At 40.7% G+C, this 14978-nt stretch overlaps 2 protein-coding genes across 6 annotated transcripts in view; one reads left to right on the top strand and one right to left on the bottom strand.

Moving 5' to 3' along the window:
- DNAI7 (dynein axonemal intermediate chain 7) overlaps positions 1–14630 on the bottom strand; it is a 25665-nt gene extending 11035 nt beyond the window's left edge. Inside the window, exons 1-10 of one of the 5 annotated variants that reach the window (XM_042469876.1) lie at positions 14602–14622; positions 14091–14111; positions 9802–9886; positions 7930–8021; positions 7166–7267; positions 5668–5805; positions 4689–4835; positions 3069–3172; positions 1732–2011; positions 1152–1263 (exon numbers count right to left, since the gene is read on the bottom strand). In XM_042469876.1, the coding sequence (XP_042325810.1) occupies positions 1152–1263; positions 1732–2011; positions 3069–3172; positions 4689–4835; positions 5668–5805; positions 7166–7267; positions 7930–8021; positions 9802–9886; positions 14091–14111; positions 14602–14604 (1084 nt within the window). In that variant the 5' untranslated portion in view covers positions 14605–14622. Of the gene's footprint in view, positions 1–1151; positions 1264–1731; positions 2012–3068; positions 3173–4688; positions 4836–5667; positions 5806–7165; positions 7268–7929; positions 8022–9801; positions 9887–14090; positions 14112–14601 lie in introns of all 5 variants that reach the window. The other 4 variants (XM_042469872.1, XM_042469875.1, XM_042469877.1 and 1 more) reach the window with 4 other exon arrangements.
- Positions 1–14978, top strand: part of USP6NL (USP6 N-terminal like) — a 681049-nt gene that overhangs the window by 276212 nt on the left and 389859 nt on the right. The gene's annotated exons all lie outside the window — the stretch shown is intronic.

Here is a 14978-nt window from a genome sequence, read left to right as displayed (position 1 = left end):
CTTCTTGAGATGCCTTCAAAAAGGAACTTGGTAGCTACTTACTAGGAATGCCCTAACTGGAGAGCCTACATTGGGAAGGAGGCTGGACCTGATGACCCACAGGGCTCCTTTCAACTTTATGATCCCATATTCTAAAAGGAGAGGATGTAAGTAACCATTAGGAGGACAGCTGTATTCACTGACCCTTGTGGCATGCAGCCCGCAGAATTGAGCCCTACTGCCACTTAACATGGCAATCTACTGTTCCAATAGTGTGTAAAATCTCATGAGTAGGGCAACCAACAGTAAAAGTCCTTACAAGCCCTCTTGATCAGTGCCAAGATGGATGGACAAACTGTCTGATTTGGTGCAAAGCTGCTTCCTGTGCACTTGAATGAGACTAAGAGCTTTGACATATCTTCCCTTCCCCATCAGCTGTGTCAGTGAAGAGGTCTGTGCGTAATAAAAGAGCAAAGACAGCACTTCTTGAGATGCCTTCAAAAAGGAACTTGGTAGCTACTTACTAGGAATGCCCTAACTGGAGAGCCTACATTGGGAAGGAGGCTGGACCTGATGACCCACAGGGCTCCTTTCAACTTTATGATCCCATATTCTAAAAGGAGAGGATGTAAGTAACCATTAGGAGGACAGCTGTATTCACTGACCCTTGTGGCATGCAGCCCGCAGAATTGAGCCCTACTGCCACTTAACATGGCAATCTACTGTTCCAATAGTGTGTAAAATCTCATGAGTAGGGCAACCAACAGTAAAAGTCCTTACAAGCCCTCTTGATCAGTGCCAAGATGGATGGACAAACTGTCTGATTTGGTGCAAAGCTGCTTCCTGTGCACTTGAATGAGACTAAGAGCTTTGACATATCTTCCCTTCCCCATCAGCTGTGTCAGTGAAGAGGTCTGTGCGTAATAAAAGAGCAAAGACAGCAGCTCAAGAAGAAAAAAGTATATGTACTTTCATCTAAAGATAGGGAAGTTATTTAGTATACAAGACTAAGCTACCAATATTCTCAGGAATAGCTGGAAGAGGACTGATGAGGGAAGGAAGGGACATAATCATTATCAACAATGCCATGCCATGGGTACAGGGTTCGGGGAGAAAATGGGTTGTGCCCCAAGATATTAAACAGATGCCACACAGACAGTTGGACCAAGTACCTCTGGAAACAGTTCGAACGAGGGTGGAGCTCTTCTTGATGGTGAATTCTGTGTTTTCAGTCACAGAAACAGAGGTTTTCACTTCTTCACTGGCAAAGGTAGTGCTGACACTCTGGGCATAGTCAGGAGAAAGCATCCTGTTAGGAATTCTAGCTAGCTATATCATGTTGATTTACTCCAAGTATTTATGAACTATACAGACCCTCTCAAGGTGGCTTTCCTCCTAATATCATGGCAAAACAGACAAAATATAGAACCAACCTATAATTTAACAATAGCCCCTAAAACCACCAATATATATAATTTAAATATAAAAAAGCAGCAATAATTCATTCAAAAGATGCAGTATACTCCTAAATACCAAGGGACAATGACAGATGTTTATTGTCTTCATGGCCACTCCAGGGGCGCCTATCTGATGACCTGTGGAAAATGAGATGTTGGACCAGACAGACCTATGGCTGCATCGAGGAAAGCTCTTTTGATTCTTTTGCTATAGGAGTAGAGGCCTCTTGCATTATAAATCTCTTATCTACTACACTTGCTTACGGATGTATTTATCTCTGCTACTCTATCTTACCCTGCTTCTATTTGCAGTGTGATCAGACTTGCTTGACAGAACACTTGGACTCGTTTGAGCCCTTTTGCTTTTCTTATCCACACTACTCACAGGAATCACTGTTTTGCGCATTGGCATTTCCAGCTTAGGCGGCTCTGTGGGGAAAGTCTGAAAGGGGGATACGTGATCGTAGTGGGTGTGCAAGATGCGTACGGCAATATCGCAAATGGCCAGTGGCTTGGGAAGTTCAAACCCATTGCACGGCTCCTTCTGTTCATCATAAAAGCGCTGGCTCCGGAACCTAGTTGTGAGGAATGAAAGCAAAACAATGTTCATTGAAGTACAATGCCACATGTGCTTAAAATACTAATAATCCATCCTGTTCCCAGGAGCTTTATAAAGTTACAAGGTATAAGATGAACTGGAATGACCATGCAAATTGAAAATATTATTCTCATGACTCCTAGTAATTTTGGAATTACAAAGGAAATAGATTTTGAATCAATGGTGTATATTTTCTTCCCAGCACAACTGGACTAGATCTAGAGTAAATTTTAACCCACAAGCCATACCTCTCCCCCCACCCCCAGTTACAATTTCTTTTCAAAGCAATTGTGAAAGAATATTTTCCTTCAAGCCCATTCCAAAGTTTGGACTCTTTCTGCACTCTCAATAAGATCACAGTGAGGTCCAGAGGTCCTAATTCTTACTCCACTGTATGATATTTCCACCCAAACATGCCTTTGTGACATTTCTTAGGATAGTAAGTGACACTGACCTTTGGTGTTGCCACAACAGCACCTAACTAACAAAAGCCACAGGAAATCTTAATTTCCATGACTCTTCTCATCTGTCATAGAATATTAGGAACTACTAGAAATGCTACAATTAAACAGTGCAATAATTTGGTTGCTACTACTATAAATCAAACCAGTCATTCATCAGTGGTACAGCATATGATTTGTTGCAGAAGGTTCTAGCTTCAATTCTTAGCATTTCTCATTGTTCTGATCGGGGAAGATATTTCTCTGTGAAATTAAATAAGTTTTTGCAAGTGATAATGCTGAGCAACACAGACCAATGCTGTGACACAGTATAAGACTGGAAACCTTAATCCAACCAACTTACAGGGGATCAAGATAGAAGAGGCTGGTACAGAGTTTTCAGTCTTAAGGGAGAAGGCCAGACTATAAAATGCGAGTCTGGAGTTTCTTCTCATAGCAACCATAGTACCACTTCTTCAGTTCTACAAATGTTGCCTGGAACATATAACTAGATCATTTTTGTTACAAAGATTCCCATGTCACAAGGGTAATGTGAAATAGGTCCCATGGCAGCCACCACTTCAAGTAGGGTACCTCGGATTCTTCTTGAGATTTGCCCATACACACAATGTGATATTCTTCTTTTTAATGACAACTTCCATGTTTCCACTTTCAGATTCTGCATAACTGCTGGCTTGCTACAAAGAGTATCGAAAGAGAGAGGTATTAAGTTGACTAAGTGAAGTGTAGAGTTGGATTAACTGCAAACTGATGGTAAATTTAGCATAGAATAATATATTGCTCTTAACACAGGACTACATTGAAAAGGATAGTGTTGCTGTTGTGTGCCTTAAAGTTGTTTCAGACTTAGGCCGACCAGATCAGGGAGTAATCTTGGAAATTTCTTCAGAGGGGGGTTGTCACTGCCATCCTCTGAGGCTGAAAGAGTGTGACTTTCCCAAGGTCACCCAGTGGGTTTACATGGCTGAGCCAGGATTCGAACCCTAGTTTCGAGAGTCGTAGTCCAGGACTCAAACTACTTTACCACACTGGCTTGGGATACTCCAAGGTCAAATGGTATAGGCTACTTGTTCTCTAACACTGAAGGATAGTTACATGTGATGTACAGTATGAAGTTCTCTGTTCTTGTCCCACCATCAATGATGGGTAATGATACAGACAGTGGACAAAGGAAATCTCACAATGTAATGCCATAATTCAGATCAATGCACAAGTATATGCAGGGAGAACTTTTCATGGAGCTGCCATATTAAGCTGTAAAGATGTTGTCTGCCCCCATCTATTTGATCTTACCAAATAATGGCAACTCTTCATAAACTGAAAAATATTTAATGAAATCTATGCATGGACAACCAACAGAAATCAAAAGACTATCATGCTCTCTCTGTGATCATCCCTCCAGAGACCAGTTGCATATTAAGTGTTTTATAGTATGTCATGTAATAATAGCTGGGCACTTTCCACTAGAGCTATCACAGAAGAGAGGCTTAAGTCTTCATATTGTACATGATCAGTGTGATCAAGACTCAGGGTGTTCAAATGGCAATTGTTGCTTAAAATGACATCTAGGTTAAGTTCTATAATTGCATTTAACATAAATAATTTAGACAGAACTGGAATAATGGTGAAAATACTGGGATTTTTATAATAGCACACAGATATGATGTTTAGTAGGCTCTTGGTGTTTTCATATGTGATCTGGAGACTTGTACTAGCACTAAGGCTCCAGTTGTGTAAAGGTCTTTTTGAGAGTACCTTCTATTATCGTCAGTGGAGGTTTCCTCCATGCAAATAAAATTAAATACACATAAATACATTAATGCAGGACTGGCAAAAGAAAGGTAAGATAGAAATCAACTCCCAGAATTTAAAGCCGCATATGACAAATCTAAACAACCTAATTCTTGCAAACTGCCTCAACCAATTTTGTTTTCTGCTATTTTTAAATTTTGTTTATATTAAGAGCCAAGCTTGGAGAGATGCAGCCAATCCTGTCAATCTAAAGTTTATCCTGTGCTAGCCACTGTAGTAACGCAAACCTGTCTAAATACTTCATGCATATACCAAATTAAATCTAGTTTGTGCACACATGCACAACCACACACCAGTAAAAGTACATGAAAACAAGCAATGATATGTGGTCCAGTCCTCTATATAGTCTGAAGTCTTGGAACAATTTCAGCATCTGCTCACCTTCAACAGTTGTTCTGTTGCTTCATTGTATTTGTGATGCAAAAGGTCCTGCAGTTGCAAAATGGTATTTTGGTACTGATTGACATCTTCTGGAGACAGTTCATGAAAAGGTGTGTCCAGTATACACAGTTCTAACTTGTCAATTAACTAAAAGAGGAGAAGGAGGATTATTTTATTTTATTTTATATTCCACCTTCTTCCCAGCTCTGGAACTCAAGGCAGCTTACAAAAAATTAAAACACATATAAATTGAAATATGACTGAAATATTAATAGAATTAAAAGCATGCCTATTAATGTGAGGCAGTTCTAGACAATACATATGAAAGTGACTTATAGTTGAATATATGTGGTATATATTTTCACAGTCTTGGCTCCACATCTGAGAAGGCTCTGTCTAACTAACCATGCTTTCAACAGTACTGTACCAAACTAGTAAAACATTGTGATATTGAAGATTTGGTAAAATTGCTAACAGGTCCTGCTTTCCAAGTAGAATTGGCTTCTGGTCACTGCTGAACTAAGGTCCAGGCAAAGCAGTGATCTAAACAATTATGAGGTTTATAGTTTCTGTCCATAGGTCAATCACTCAGTTTGCTAACCATTCTTAAGATTTCAAAGTCTGTCATGACTAGAATCATCATCCAATCATTTCAACCCATCCAACCAAATCTGTGGAAATTACATTTTTTTTAGACCACAACTCCCATAATTCATAGTCAGCACTGCCACTGGGAACTGTAATCTAAACAAACAAACAAACAGACAAACTTACCCCAGCGCTGATCTAGACATTTACCAGGGATTCCACCATTGACTGGAGCCAAGATGTTAAAATAAGCCACATTCATCCAGAGAAAGATGGGGTATATCTATACACTCAACAATGCCTTTTGTTCTAAATAATAGTTACACAAATTGTTTTCATGTCTCAAATGATGGTACAATGCCTGAACTGCAATGTAATGCCAGCAACTTACTTGCAATATTCTGCTGCCTTTCTCAATAACATCATGGATATCATTATTTGTCTCTTCCCGCCACAGACTCATGAAGGTATTGATTTCCTGGACCACCATTGGGTCTGGACTTCCATCACAGCCAGTGTAATGTTCCCACTAAAAAGAAGAGATATAAAATACAGTACTCACTGCAGTATTAGGATAGAGAAAAGGGACAGTGCATTGAAAAAGACAAAAATTAATGTGGTTGAGAGCTTGGAAGAGTTACCTTTTGGGATGATAACTCCCAGAATCTTCCAAACAGCATAGCCAGCAAGAAAAATTACAGGAAATATAGTCCAACAACAACACAGCTATGAAGACAGAGCTCTGTTACAAAGTGCCTTGCTACTAGGAGAGGGCTGGATGGTTCTTCACTCACCACCTTGCTCCACCAGTGCTTTGGAAATCTTTACACTGGTGGACTGAATGGCTTCTAAGGTAAGTTTTTTGGGCCCTTCCAGTTGTTGCAATGTTGCAACAACCATACTGTGTTGTAAGTTTGTCTTACGGCATTGTAATATGGACACCCAACTGTTGCAAGCTCTCATATGGTTTCTGCTGTCCACCTCACATAGGGGTCATTCAGCTGTTGGTGGTTTTTTTAGCAGGATGATGCAAATAAGCAAACTCAAGCATGCCGGGTTTGTTATTCACACCAATTTTTCATCAGAACCACATTTCTTTGCATCTCTCTGTATCTCTTTATGTTCTGTTGCTTGCCAGCCCTATGTCTCCTCGCAAACAGTGCCAGCGAGTCCTGGGAGAAACTGTCCCAGCTGGGTCTCTTGAAGAAGCGACAGTGGAGGCAATGTCTCCCACTTCTCCCTGGAGCTGCTGGCTGCCAAGTGATGGTGGAGGCAGGGGAAAATGGGAGAGGGAGAGTCCTCCTCTCCCTTCATAAAAGGGGAAAGCCAGGTATGTAGAGTTAAATCCCAGGTCTATTCACCTTGCTATTCACACTGCTGATGATGCAAATGTTTTTTTAAAACTTGAGACAAAAAAATCTGGTACCGATTATCCCAAGTTAAGTGACTTCCCCCCACCCCAGTTGAATTGAGTGCATTCAGGGTACATGTGAACAACAAAGGTTCAACCCAGAATCATCCCAGATTATTTTCACCATGTGAATAACACCACAGTCACTCACTGTTAGAGGCTTAAAACTGAGGTGGTGCTGATGCTACAGTACCCTTCCCCTCCCTCCTGCAGACTTTGTAGCTTCCTGAAAAACAGCTAAGAAAGATTTCCCAACCCAGGAGCTGCAGTAGAAAGGAGTGATCTCAATTCCTTCCAGAGTTCACTGGATTTCACTGTTTCATCAGCAAATGTCTAGTACTGGACCGTGATCATCACCTGGATGTCGCACAAGATATCCAGCACTTAAAAATACATTTTTATTCCATTTTTAACTAACGAAACCACACTAATGTAGTCTCTGGCTACTGAGATGGGGTGTTTTGTAAAGTAAGTGTACCTTTGCAAGGGCTCTATTTTTCATCTTCCATTGGCTTGCACTTAAAAAGCTTTCTTCTAGCACATTAAGTTCAGAAAATTCAATCCCTCTGCGTTCTTGATCCTGTATGGAACACAACCAGATAGGTTGATTTTATTTTAATATGCAGACTAAATTTTGTTACTTGGTTAACATGTTTATATCCCATTCCTCAGCTAGAAAGGTGGGCTTATAGATGAGTAAAATCAAAACAGGTCAATCTGTTTTCCATATGGCAAAACAGTGTAGGCGGCTAGGTAGGTTGTTCTGTGACTGACAGGGAGCCAATGACTTTTTTTGATGCACATTTTGGGGTTTGCTGATGGAGGAGGCAGTGGTGATCTCTTTTCTCTTTAAAATGTATTGTCATCACTACATATGCAACAGAACGAACTCCTCTTCACAGCTGCTATTTGCCTCCCTACCCACAAATTTTGAGCAGAAACCTCCAAAATATGAAACTTTCCACTTGGTTCTAACAAACCATAGTTCCCCAAAGTCAGATATACTGTAATAGGGAACTGTAGATTGTTCAGATGTAGAAGTGATAACTTCCAAATTCCTCTCACAGATACATAAGAAGGGAAGGAGGGGAAGGAAAGATGCAAACCTTAGATTCGTAAAGGTTTTTTACGTGTAGCAAGTAACAATGACATCCCATTATGTCTGAATTAGTCCACAGACATTTCAAAGTATGGCCCACAAAAGCTTTTATTAGCACTATGGCAAGGTGCATGTGAACTAACTTTGGCTTCCAGACGCTCTGTCTTCTCTCTTTCAATCCTTTCCTTTTCTATCCTTGCAGCTTCTTCTAGTTCAGCACGTATTCGGGCTTGTTCTGATAAAGAGAGGTGGGGTTTTTTCCATCATTGTGATTAAAGTCAATAAAAGAAGGAGGTTTACTGTCAACCCTGGGAAAAAAACCTACAGTGGGTCCTTGGCATCCGCTGGGGTTTCATTCCATGGATAGCAAAATAGCAAGTCCCATAAATACATTGGATACTAAAATGGTGTCCCTTGTGTAAAATGACAAAATCAAGGTTTGCTTTTTGGACTTTAGATGTTTTTTGGAATATCTGGCAACTGCCAAGAAGTGACATAGTGGCCCAGATGAAGTGTAGCCAGTGTCTCATCAGCACAGATGCAGTTTGGCTAGCTCATATATTCTTTTTGCATTGGATGTATACAGGGAGAAATGGGATTGAGCTAACACCAGATGTGTACCTATGGGTGACAAATGAGGACATTACCCCCTTTCCAATGAAATTTCCCTTCCATTTCCAAGTTTCTAGCATTGCAGTAATTTAAAAATTCAATTGAGCATATAGAAATACAATATAGACACCCAAAGAAAAAAGTCAGGCAAAGTTATCAAGGGAATGTGAACACAGCAAAGATAAGAGTTCTAGGTTTTCATTGTCTCACACTCTGCAATGCTAAAAATTTGGAGACGAAAAGAAAAATTCACCTTAGAGTCAGAATTCTGATCAGGGGAGTAATGTCCTCCTTTCCCTCCTCCCCAGAGATTCATTCATGAGCCACAGGGGTCATATGCAGGGCTGGGGGGCACTGGCCAAAATTCCTCTGATGGCCTGAACAGTGACAAAACAAACAATATATTACAAGATGCATTTTGCTATGAATGAATGAATGAATGAAAATTTATTTATATACCGCTATTCCTATATAGATCATAGCGGTTTACAACATAAATGATACAATTATAACAACATATATCCCCAACAGTGTAAAGAAACTTCCCATACCAATTAAAAGCTATACAAAATACTCTAAAAGACCATTATATTACAACCATAAAACCATACCATTAAAACCATACAACAAAATAGCTGGATCGAACGATATGTGAGAGGGGAGAAGAGGATAGTATTAAGGCACATGGAGGAAAGCTTGACGGAAAAGAAAGGTCTTCAGATTTTTCCTGAACAGATCTAAAGAGGTGACAGAGTGGAGCTCGTCAGGCAAGGAGTTCCAAATCTGCAGGGCCGAGATGGAAAATGCCCTCTGTGAAGATGAAGTATATCTAGACTTCGGAACTCTTAACAGATGTTTTCCGCCCAATCTGAGAGTGCGGGGCGGATTGTATGGGGAGAGGCGGTCCTCCAAATAACCTGGGCCCAAGCCATTTAGAGCTTTATAGGTAATTACCAACACCTTGTATTGTGCCCGGAAGCGAATGGTCAGCCAATATAGATCTTGCAATATAGGTGTTATATGGCTAGTCCTGGAACATCCAGTGACCAGCCTTGCTGCCATATTCTGGACCAGTTGTAGCTTCCAAGTTTGGTACAAGGGTTGCCCCATGTAGAGCGCATTACAGAAATCCAGCCGAGAGGTTACCAGAGGTTACTATCTCAACAGAGTCTCTAATGTCTGTTGTTAAATTTAGGGAGAAAGGCCCAATCATGTATTTTGCCCTGGGTCCAGCTCTCAGCAACCCTTGTCATGTGTTGTTTTAGCCCTAGAAAAATTACTTTTCAAGATGACACTTTTCAGAATCATCTACTCTGGCGATCTGGAAGTTGTCTGCCAAAAGTTCTATCCCAGGCTTTGCAACAATCTGAAGAAGATACACAGATACATGAAATGTACCCTACCTTCCTCTAGCAGTCTTCTCTCCTCCTCTTCTCTCAGGAGCCTCAGCCTTTCAGCTTTGCTGAGTTTCTTTTTACCTCCAGCAGACTGAACACACATAATGTGTTACAAAGGAAATCAAGTTATATTAAAGAGTTTGTTTTAATCCAGGAGAAAACAAGAAGGCAACAAATTTACTCCTAAAACAATCAGAATAACACTGCACATTTTTATTACAAAACTTTTTTTGCTACAATATTGTTTTTTTTCACCACAAACTACAAGAGACTATTCATTATTTCTTTTTAAAGACATTGAAGTATAAAAGACAAAATTTAGTGTCAGTTTTAGAGTTTTCTTTGCGTTGTGCTGAACCTCCAAGCTAATGCATCTTTCTTATTGTCAGAGTATATTTACACTATACAAGGTTATAGCAGTTTGATACTTCAACTATTAGGGTTCTGTCCTATGGAATCCTGGGATCTGTAGTTTAGTGAGGTACTTAAAATTCTCTGCCACAAATTCCAAGTGCTGTAGTTCAAGGGAATGGACTAGAGCTCTATAGCAGAGAATGCTGAGTTTCTCATCGAATTCCAAGTCTCAGGACTCCTGAATGGCTATAACTTTTTAGTGTCTATTGTCTCTCTTGCTCTCTCTATCTGTGATACGAGAATTTCCTTTCATAATATACATTAACAGATGAGCAAAATTAATCATAGCACTTGTCTCACAGACTGTGCTTTTCACACCCGTAAGAAATGCAAGGTAAACTCCACCACCAGCAGAGTTCAAACCACTGGTACTCTGCAATATGTAGTACTAAGGAACTCAAAGGAGTTTTGTTGCTGTTGTGTAATAAACCGTTATGGACTTGTGCTCCAAGCTAGGAGTTTCAGGCGTGTGTGTGTGTGTGTGTGTGTGTGTGTATAGGGAATGCTTGAAAGTTGCATTTTTGACTATAGCTCCCAGGACCCCCTAGCCATCAGTGAACTTGAGGATTCTGGGAGTAGTATCCAAAAAGGTGCCCCATCCTTTTTGTTCATCTGTTAATGTATATTAATTTTAATTTTATCTGTTAGTGTGTGTGTGTATATAATTTGCTTAATTTTGCTCGTCTGTTAATGTATATTATACATAAACAGTTTGGACTGCAGATGTGAGAGAGTAGCTCAGTGTTTCCCAAACATGGAGACATACTGGGTTGCAAAGGAAGTATCTTTTTGGGTTGGAAATGGATGTTAAATTTCCTGGACTTTGAGAATCTCCCAATAACCACATGGCCAGAAAAAGGAGGTGCCAGCCTGCAAGAAATACCCCTTCATACCATGTGAACTGAAAACTAAAGCAGCAAAATGCAGGCCTATCACTAACATCCCCCCCCCGCCCCCGATATGGTTTTTAACACCTTGCCTGATGAAGCAAGTGGAGTGTCTCGAAAACTTGCAATACGTATATTGTGCATTTTGGTTGGCCCAATAAAGAGATCACTGTTTGGTTGAATTTTGACGTTATTGGGCCTCCAGCTTTTGACAGACTCTAACTCCAATCATTCATGAACATTTTCTATGCTGGCTAATAAGGCTGACTGAAGTTGGGTACCACAATATCTGGAGGGAGACATGTTGCTGACTCTGACCCTAAACATAGTCCCTAAATATAGCAGCTGTTGTTGTGTTGACTAAAAGGGAGTCTTCTCCACCGCATTGGCCCTGCTTTCTAGAAGAACTTGCAGCTGAGGTCAAGAGGAAATCACTAGATGCTGATGATGGAAGTAAAAGATCTACAATGCACAAGAGCTTGGCCTTCCAGAAAGAAGGCAGAGGGTGCATCTACACTGCAGAAATAATGCAGCTTGGCACCAGTTTAACTGCCCTGGCTCCATCTAACAGAATCCTGGGGTTCATAGTTTGGTGAGGCACCAACACTCTTTGGAAGCACCTAGGCTGAAGACCTTGTAAAACTACAAGTCCCAGGATTCCACAGGATGGAGCTACAGCACTTAATGTTGTGCCACATTTTTTACATGCACTCATAGACAAGCCAATTTTTGAATAAACTAAAGCAATCGAACAGGTCATCCTATAGCTTTCAAACTGGAAAGCTCTGAAAAGAAGCAGAAAGAAAACATAGGAGAAGAGGATCAAGTCAAAAACACAGAACCCATTATCACTTTAACCAATATTCTGTTTTTTGAACCAACCTCAAATTACTGTTTTAGAAAACAGCAGTAATCTGGACTGAGCAACCTAACTTTTCCAGGTAAAAGTAAAACCAAAACTCTACCAACCAAGTATTGCTCCCCAATATTTCTTAATCTTGGGACAATGCTACCACATAGGGATCCAAGAGCCTGTGGACTGTTGGTATCTCCAGCCCTTGTTTTGCTTTGTTTTGTAGATCTTTGCTAATTTTTGTGGTGCTAAATACAATGTTGTGACATCTTAAAGTAATTTTCTTTTGAATCTTTGGAGCATGCAATTTTTTGCATTTTCCTTCTTGCTTTTTGGTTTGTCAGATTTCCAAGTCAATTGCATTTCCTACATCTTTTGCCCATCAGATCATCGTATCTTGGATTTACTCTTGTTCTAAATTTCTCTCTAACAATAAATCCTTTCCCAGGTGGAGGCAAACAAAAACTGTACCAACCAAGTATTTGGCTGGGGGGATGCTTAAACCTTCTTGATATTGATCAACTAGCATTCCCATCATGCCTCACATCACTGTCCAGGCTGGGTATGGCTGCTAGGTCTTGCAGTGCAACAACATCTGGAGAGAGACATATTCCTTAGCCTTGCTTTGACTGAGCAGGCTGTAAACCCTTGAAAAACTTGTTTACTATAAACCAGTGCTTAAGCCTAAAATAAAGTAAGAATAAGAAATAGCAATAACCATGTTTAATCTAACAGATCCTGGCCTGAAAATAAATTGTAAAGTCGAAGGCTTTCATGGCTGGTGCCCACATTTTTCTGAGGGTTTTTTGTGATATATGGCTGTGTCCTGGAAGAGTTTATTCCTGACGTTTCACCTGCATCTGTGGCTGGCATCTCCAGAGAATATGAAGATGGCATGGATGTGAGTGGGGTATTATTATATATACACAGTGTGACCCTAGGTTGGGAAGAGTGATTTAAATGCTAATCTCTGTGCTGATATGTGTTGAATGGCAAGGCCTCGGGTGTCTAATTAATGATCCATTGTCTACTGTATTATTATTATTATTATTATTATTATTATTATTATTATTATTATTATTATTATTATCTGCTGGGCTTTTCCCCTTCCCTACTGCCATTCCCTTCTCCTTTTGTGTCTTGTCTTTTTTAGATTGTAAGCCCGAGGCCAGGGAAATGTCTGATTTACAAATTGTAAGCCGCTCTGATAGCCTTGGCTAAAGAGTATAGGGGTATAAATAAGTATTATATTATTAGTAGTACTGGGAAACCTCCTGACCCTGGTTGGTTTTCATTTGCATTTGCTGGGTCTTGATTTTGGTGTTTTCAGGACTGGTAGCCAAACTTTGTTTACTTCAAGGTTTCCTTCTTTCCTGTTGAAGTTGTCCAGGTGTTCATGGATTTCAATGGCTTCCCTGCGCATTCTGACCTGATAGTTGTCGGCATGGTCCAGAATTTCAGTGTTTTCAAATAGCATTTTATGCCCTGAATGGTTTATAACATATTCTGCTACTGTCTGCAGTGTCTCTCATGTTCCTTGATTCGTGTTTGGATGCTGCGTTTGATGGTCCCTATGGAGACTTGTCTGCAGCTGCATGGCATGCGCTAAACTCCTGTCCTTTGCTGAGCACAGCATTTGTTGCATTTTCTTGGTCGCTTTGTAGACCATTTGGAGGTTGTGTTTCCTCACCAGTTTCCCTATTCTGTCCATTCACAACAGAATAAGACAGGGTCCAATGTGGTAAAATTCAAAGCTATAGCTGTGTTAGTCTCTAGAATCAGGAGATACAGAGGGAGGCCTTGGAGCACAGGTGCTACAAGGTCTCTCTATACACAGGTCAATGTCTATGTTGTAAATCACCTCCTCCCAACCGACAGTCACACACACACACACATACTTCTATGCCATCACCTTCTGAAGATGCCGGCAACAGTTGAATCAGGGATAAACTCTTCCAGAATGGAGCCATATAAGCCAAAAAAAACCCCACAGAGAAGTATGCAAACGAATAGTTCTCTAATAACCGAGCAGTTTATGATAGCAGAGAAGTGAGATAAAGTGGAAAGAGTATTGAAATAAAGTGTGAAATGGTGACGCTGCGGTTCTTCTAGTCTCTCTCTCTGTCTATTTACCTACCTACCTTTTTCTTTTTTTTGGGACCCTAAACGTCGAAAGGAAAAAGAAGAGAGAAAGTCACAAAGGCGCAAAAGTCACAATGACAGCTTCCAAGGCGCGACGGGGGCAGGATTTAATGCTTTATCATTATTACTATTATTAAGCTTTATTTATACAGTGCTGTAAATGTACACAGCGCCGTTCATACGCTCAATCAAAACATTCTACAAAGACAAGTAAATATATTGGCACATGCTAACGTTTGGTAAACTAAGGCTGGTGAGAAATCAAAGTCACATTAGAGAACAAGCATCGTCAGCCCTTGAGTCCCTGTCCTGGGAGGAAGGCAGGCTGCACATAAGTGAAATAATAGTGCAATGACAACAATAGTGGCCATTAATATGAGGCCCAAACTAGCTAGTGATGGGCATAATCTGCATATGCAAATTTATGGTAATCAGCCCCACCCCCTTTTTCGTTTCACGGAGGGAGAAAGGCAATAATGTGGGGAAATACAAAACAGCGCCTTCTCTCACCATCTTCCTCTTCCCTCAGGACCAGCGAGATGGGAATCTGTTTATGGGCCCCGCCCCTTGTTTCCTAGGCAACTATCCCCGCCCACCAGGAAGTCCCAGCCCTTGAACTCCTCCGGCCCCGCCCCTTTGTTTCCTTGGCCGCTCGCTCACCCGAAAGTCTCAGCCAGGGAACGCTCCTGGCCCCGCCCCTCGTTTCCCTAGGCAACGAGCCACGCCCATCACGAAGCCACTCCCCCTTCTCTTCGCAGCGGTTTAAATTTCGCCATAGAGGTTTTCCTTTCGAAGAGTTGCGTGGAAAGAGTCCACGTACTACTTCCGGTTCTAAAGCGAATCATCACTAATTTTTAAATGATTTATGATATTTTATTTCATTTTGC

This window comes from Sceloporus undulatus, chromosome 5 (assembly GCF_019175285.1).
Source record: "Sceloporus undulatus isolate JIND9_A2432 ecotype Alabama chromosome 5, SceUnd_v1.1, whole genome shotgun sequence".
NCBI classification, from domain to species: domain Eukaryota; kingdom Metazoa; phylum Chordata; class Lepidosauria; order Squamata; family Phrynosomatidae; genus Sceloporus; species Sceloporus undulatus.
This window is presented reverse-complemented; position numbering and strand designations above follow the sequence as displayed.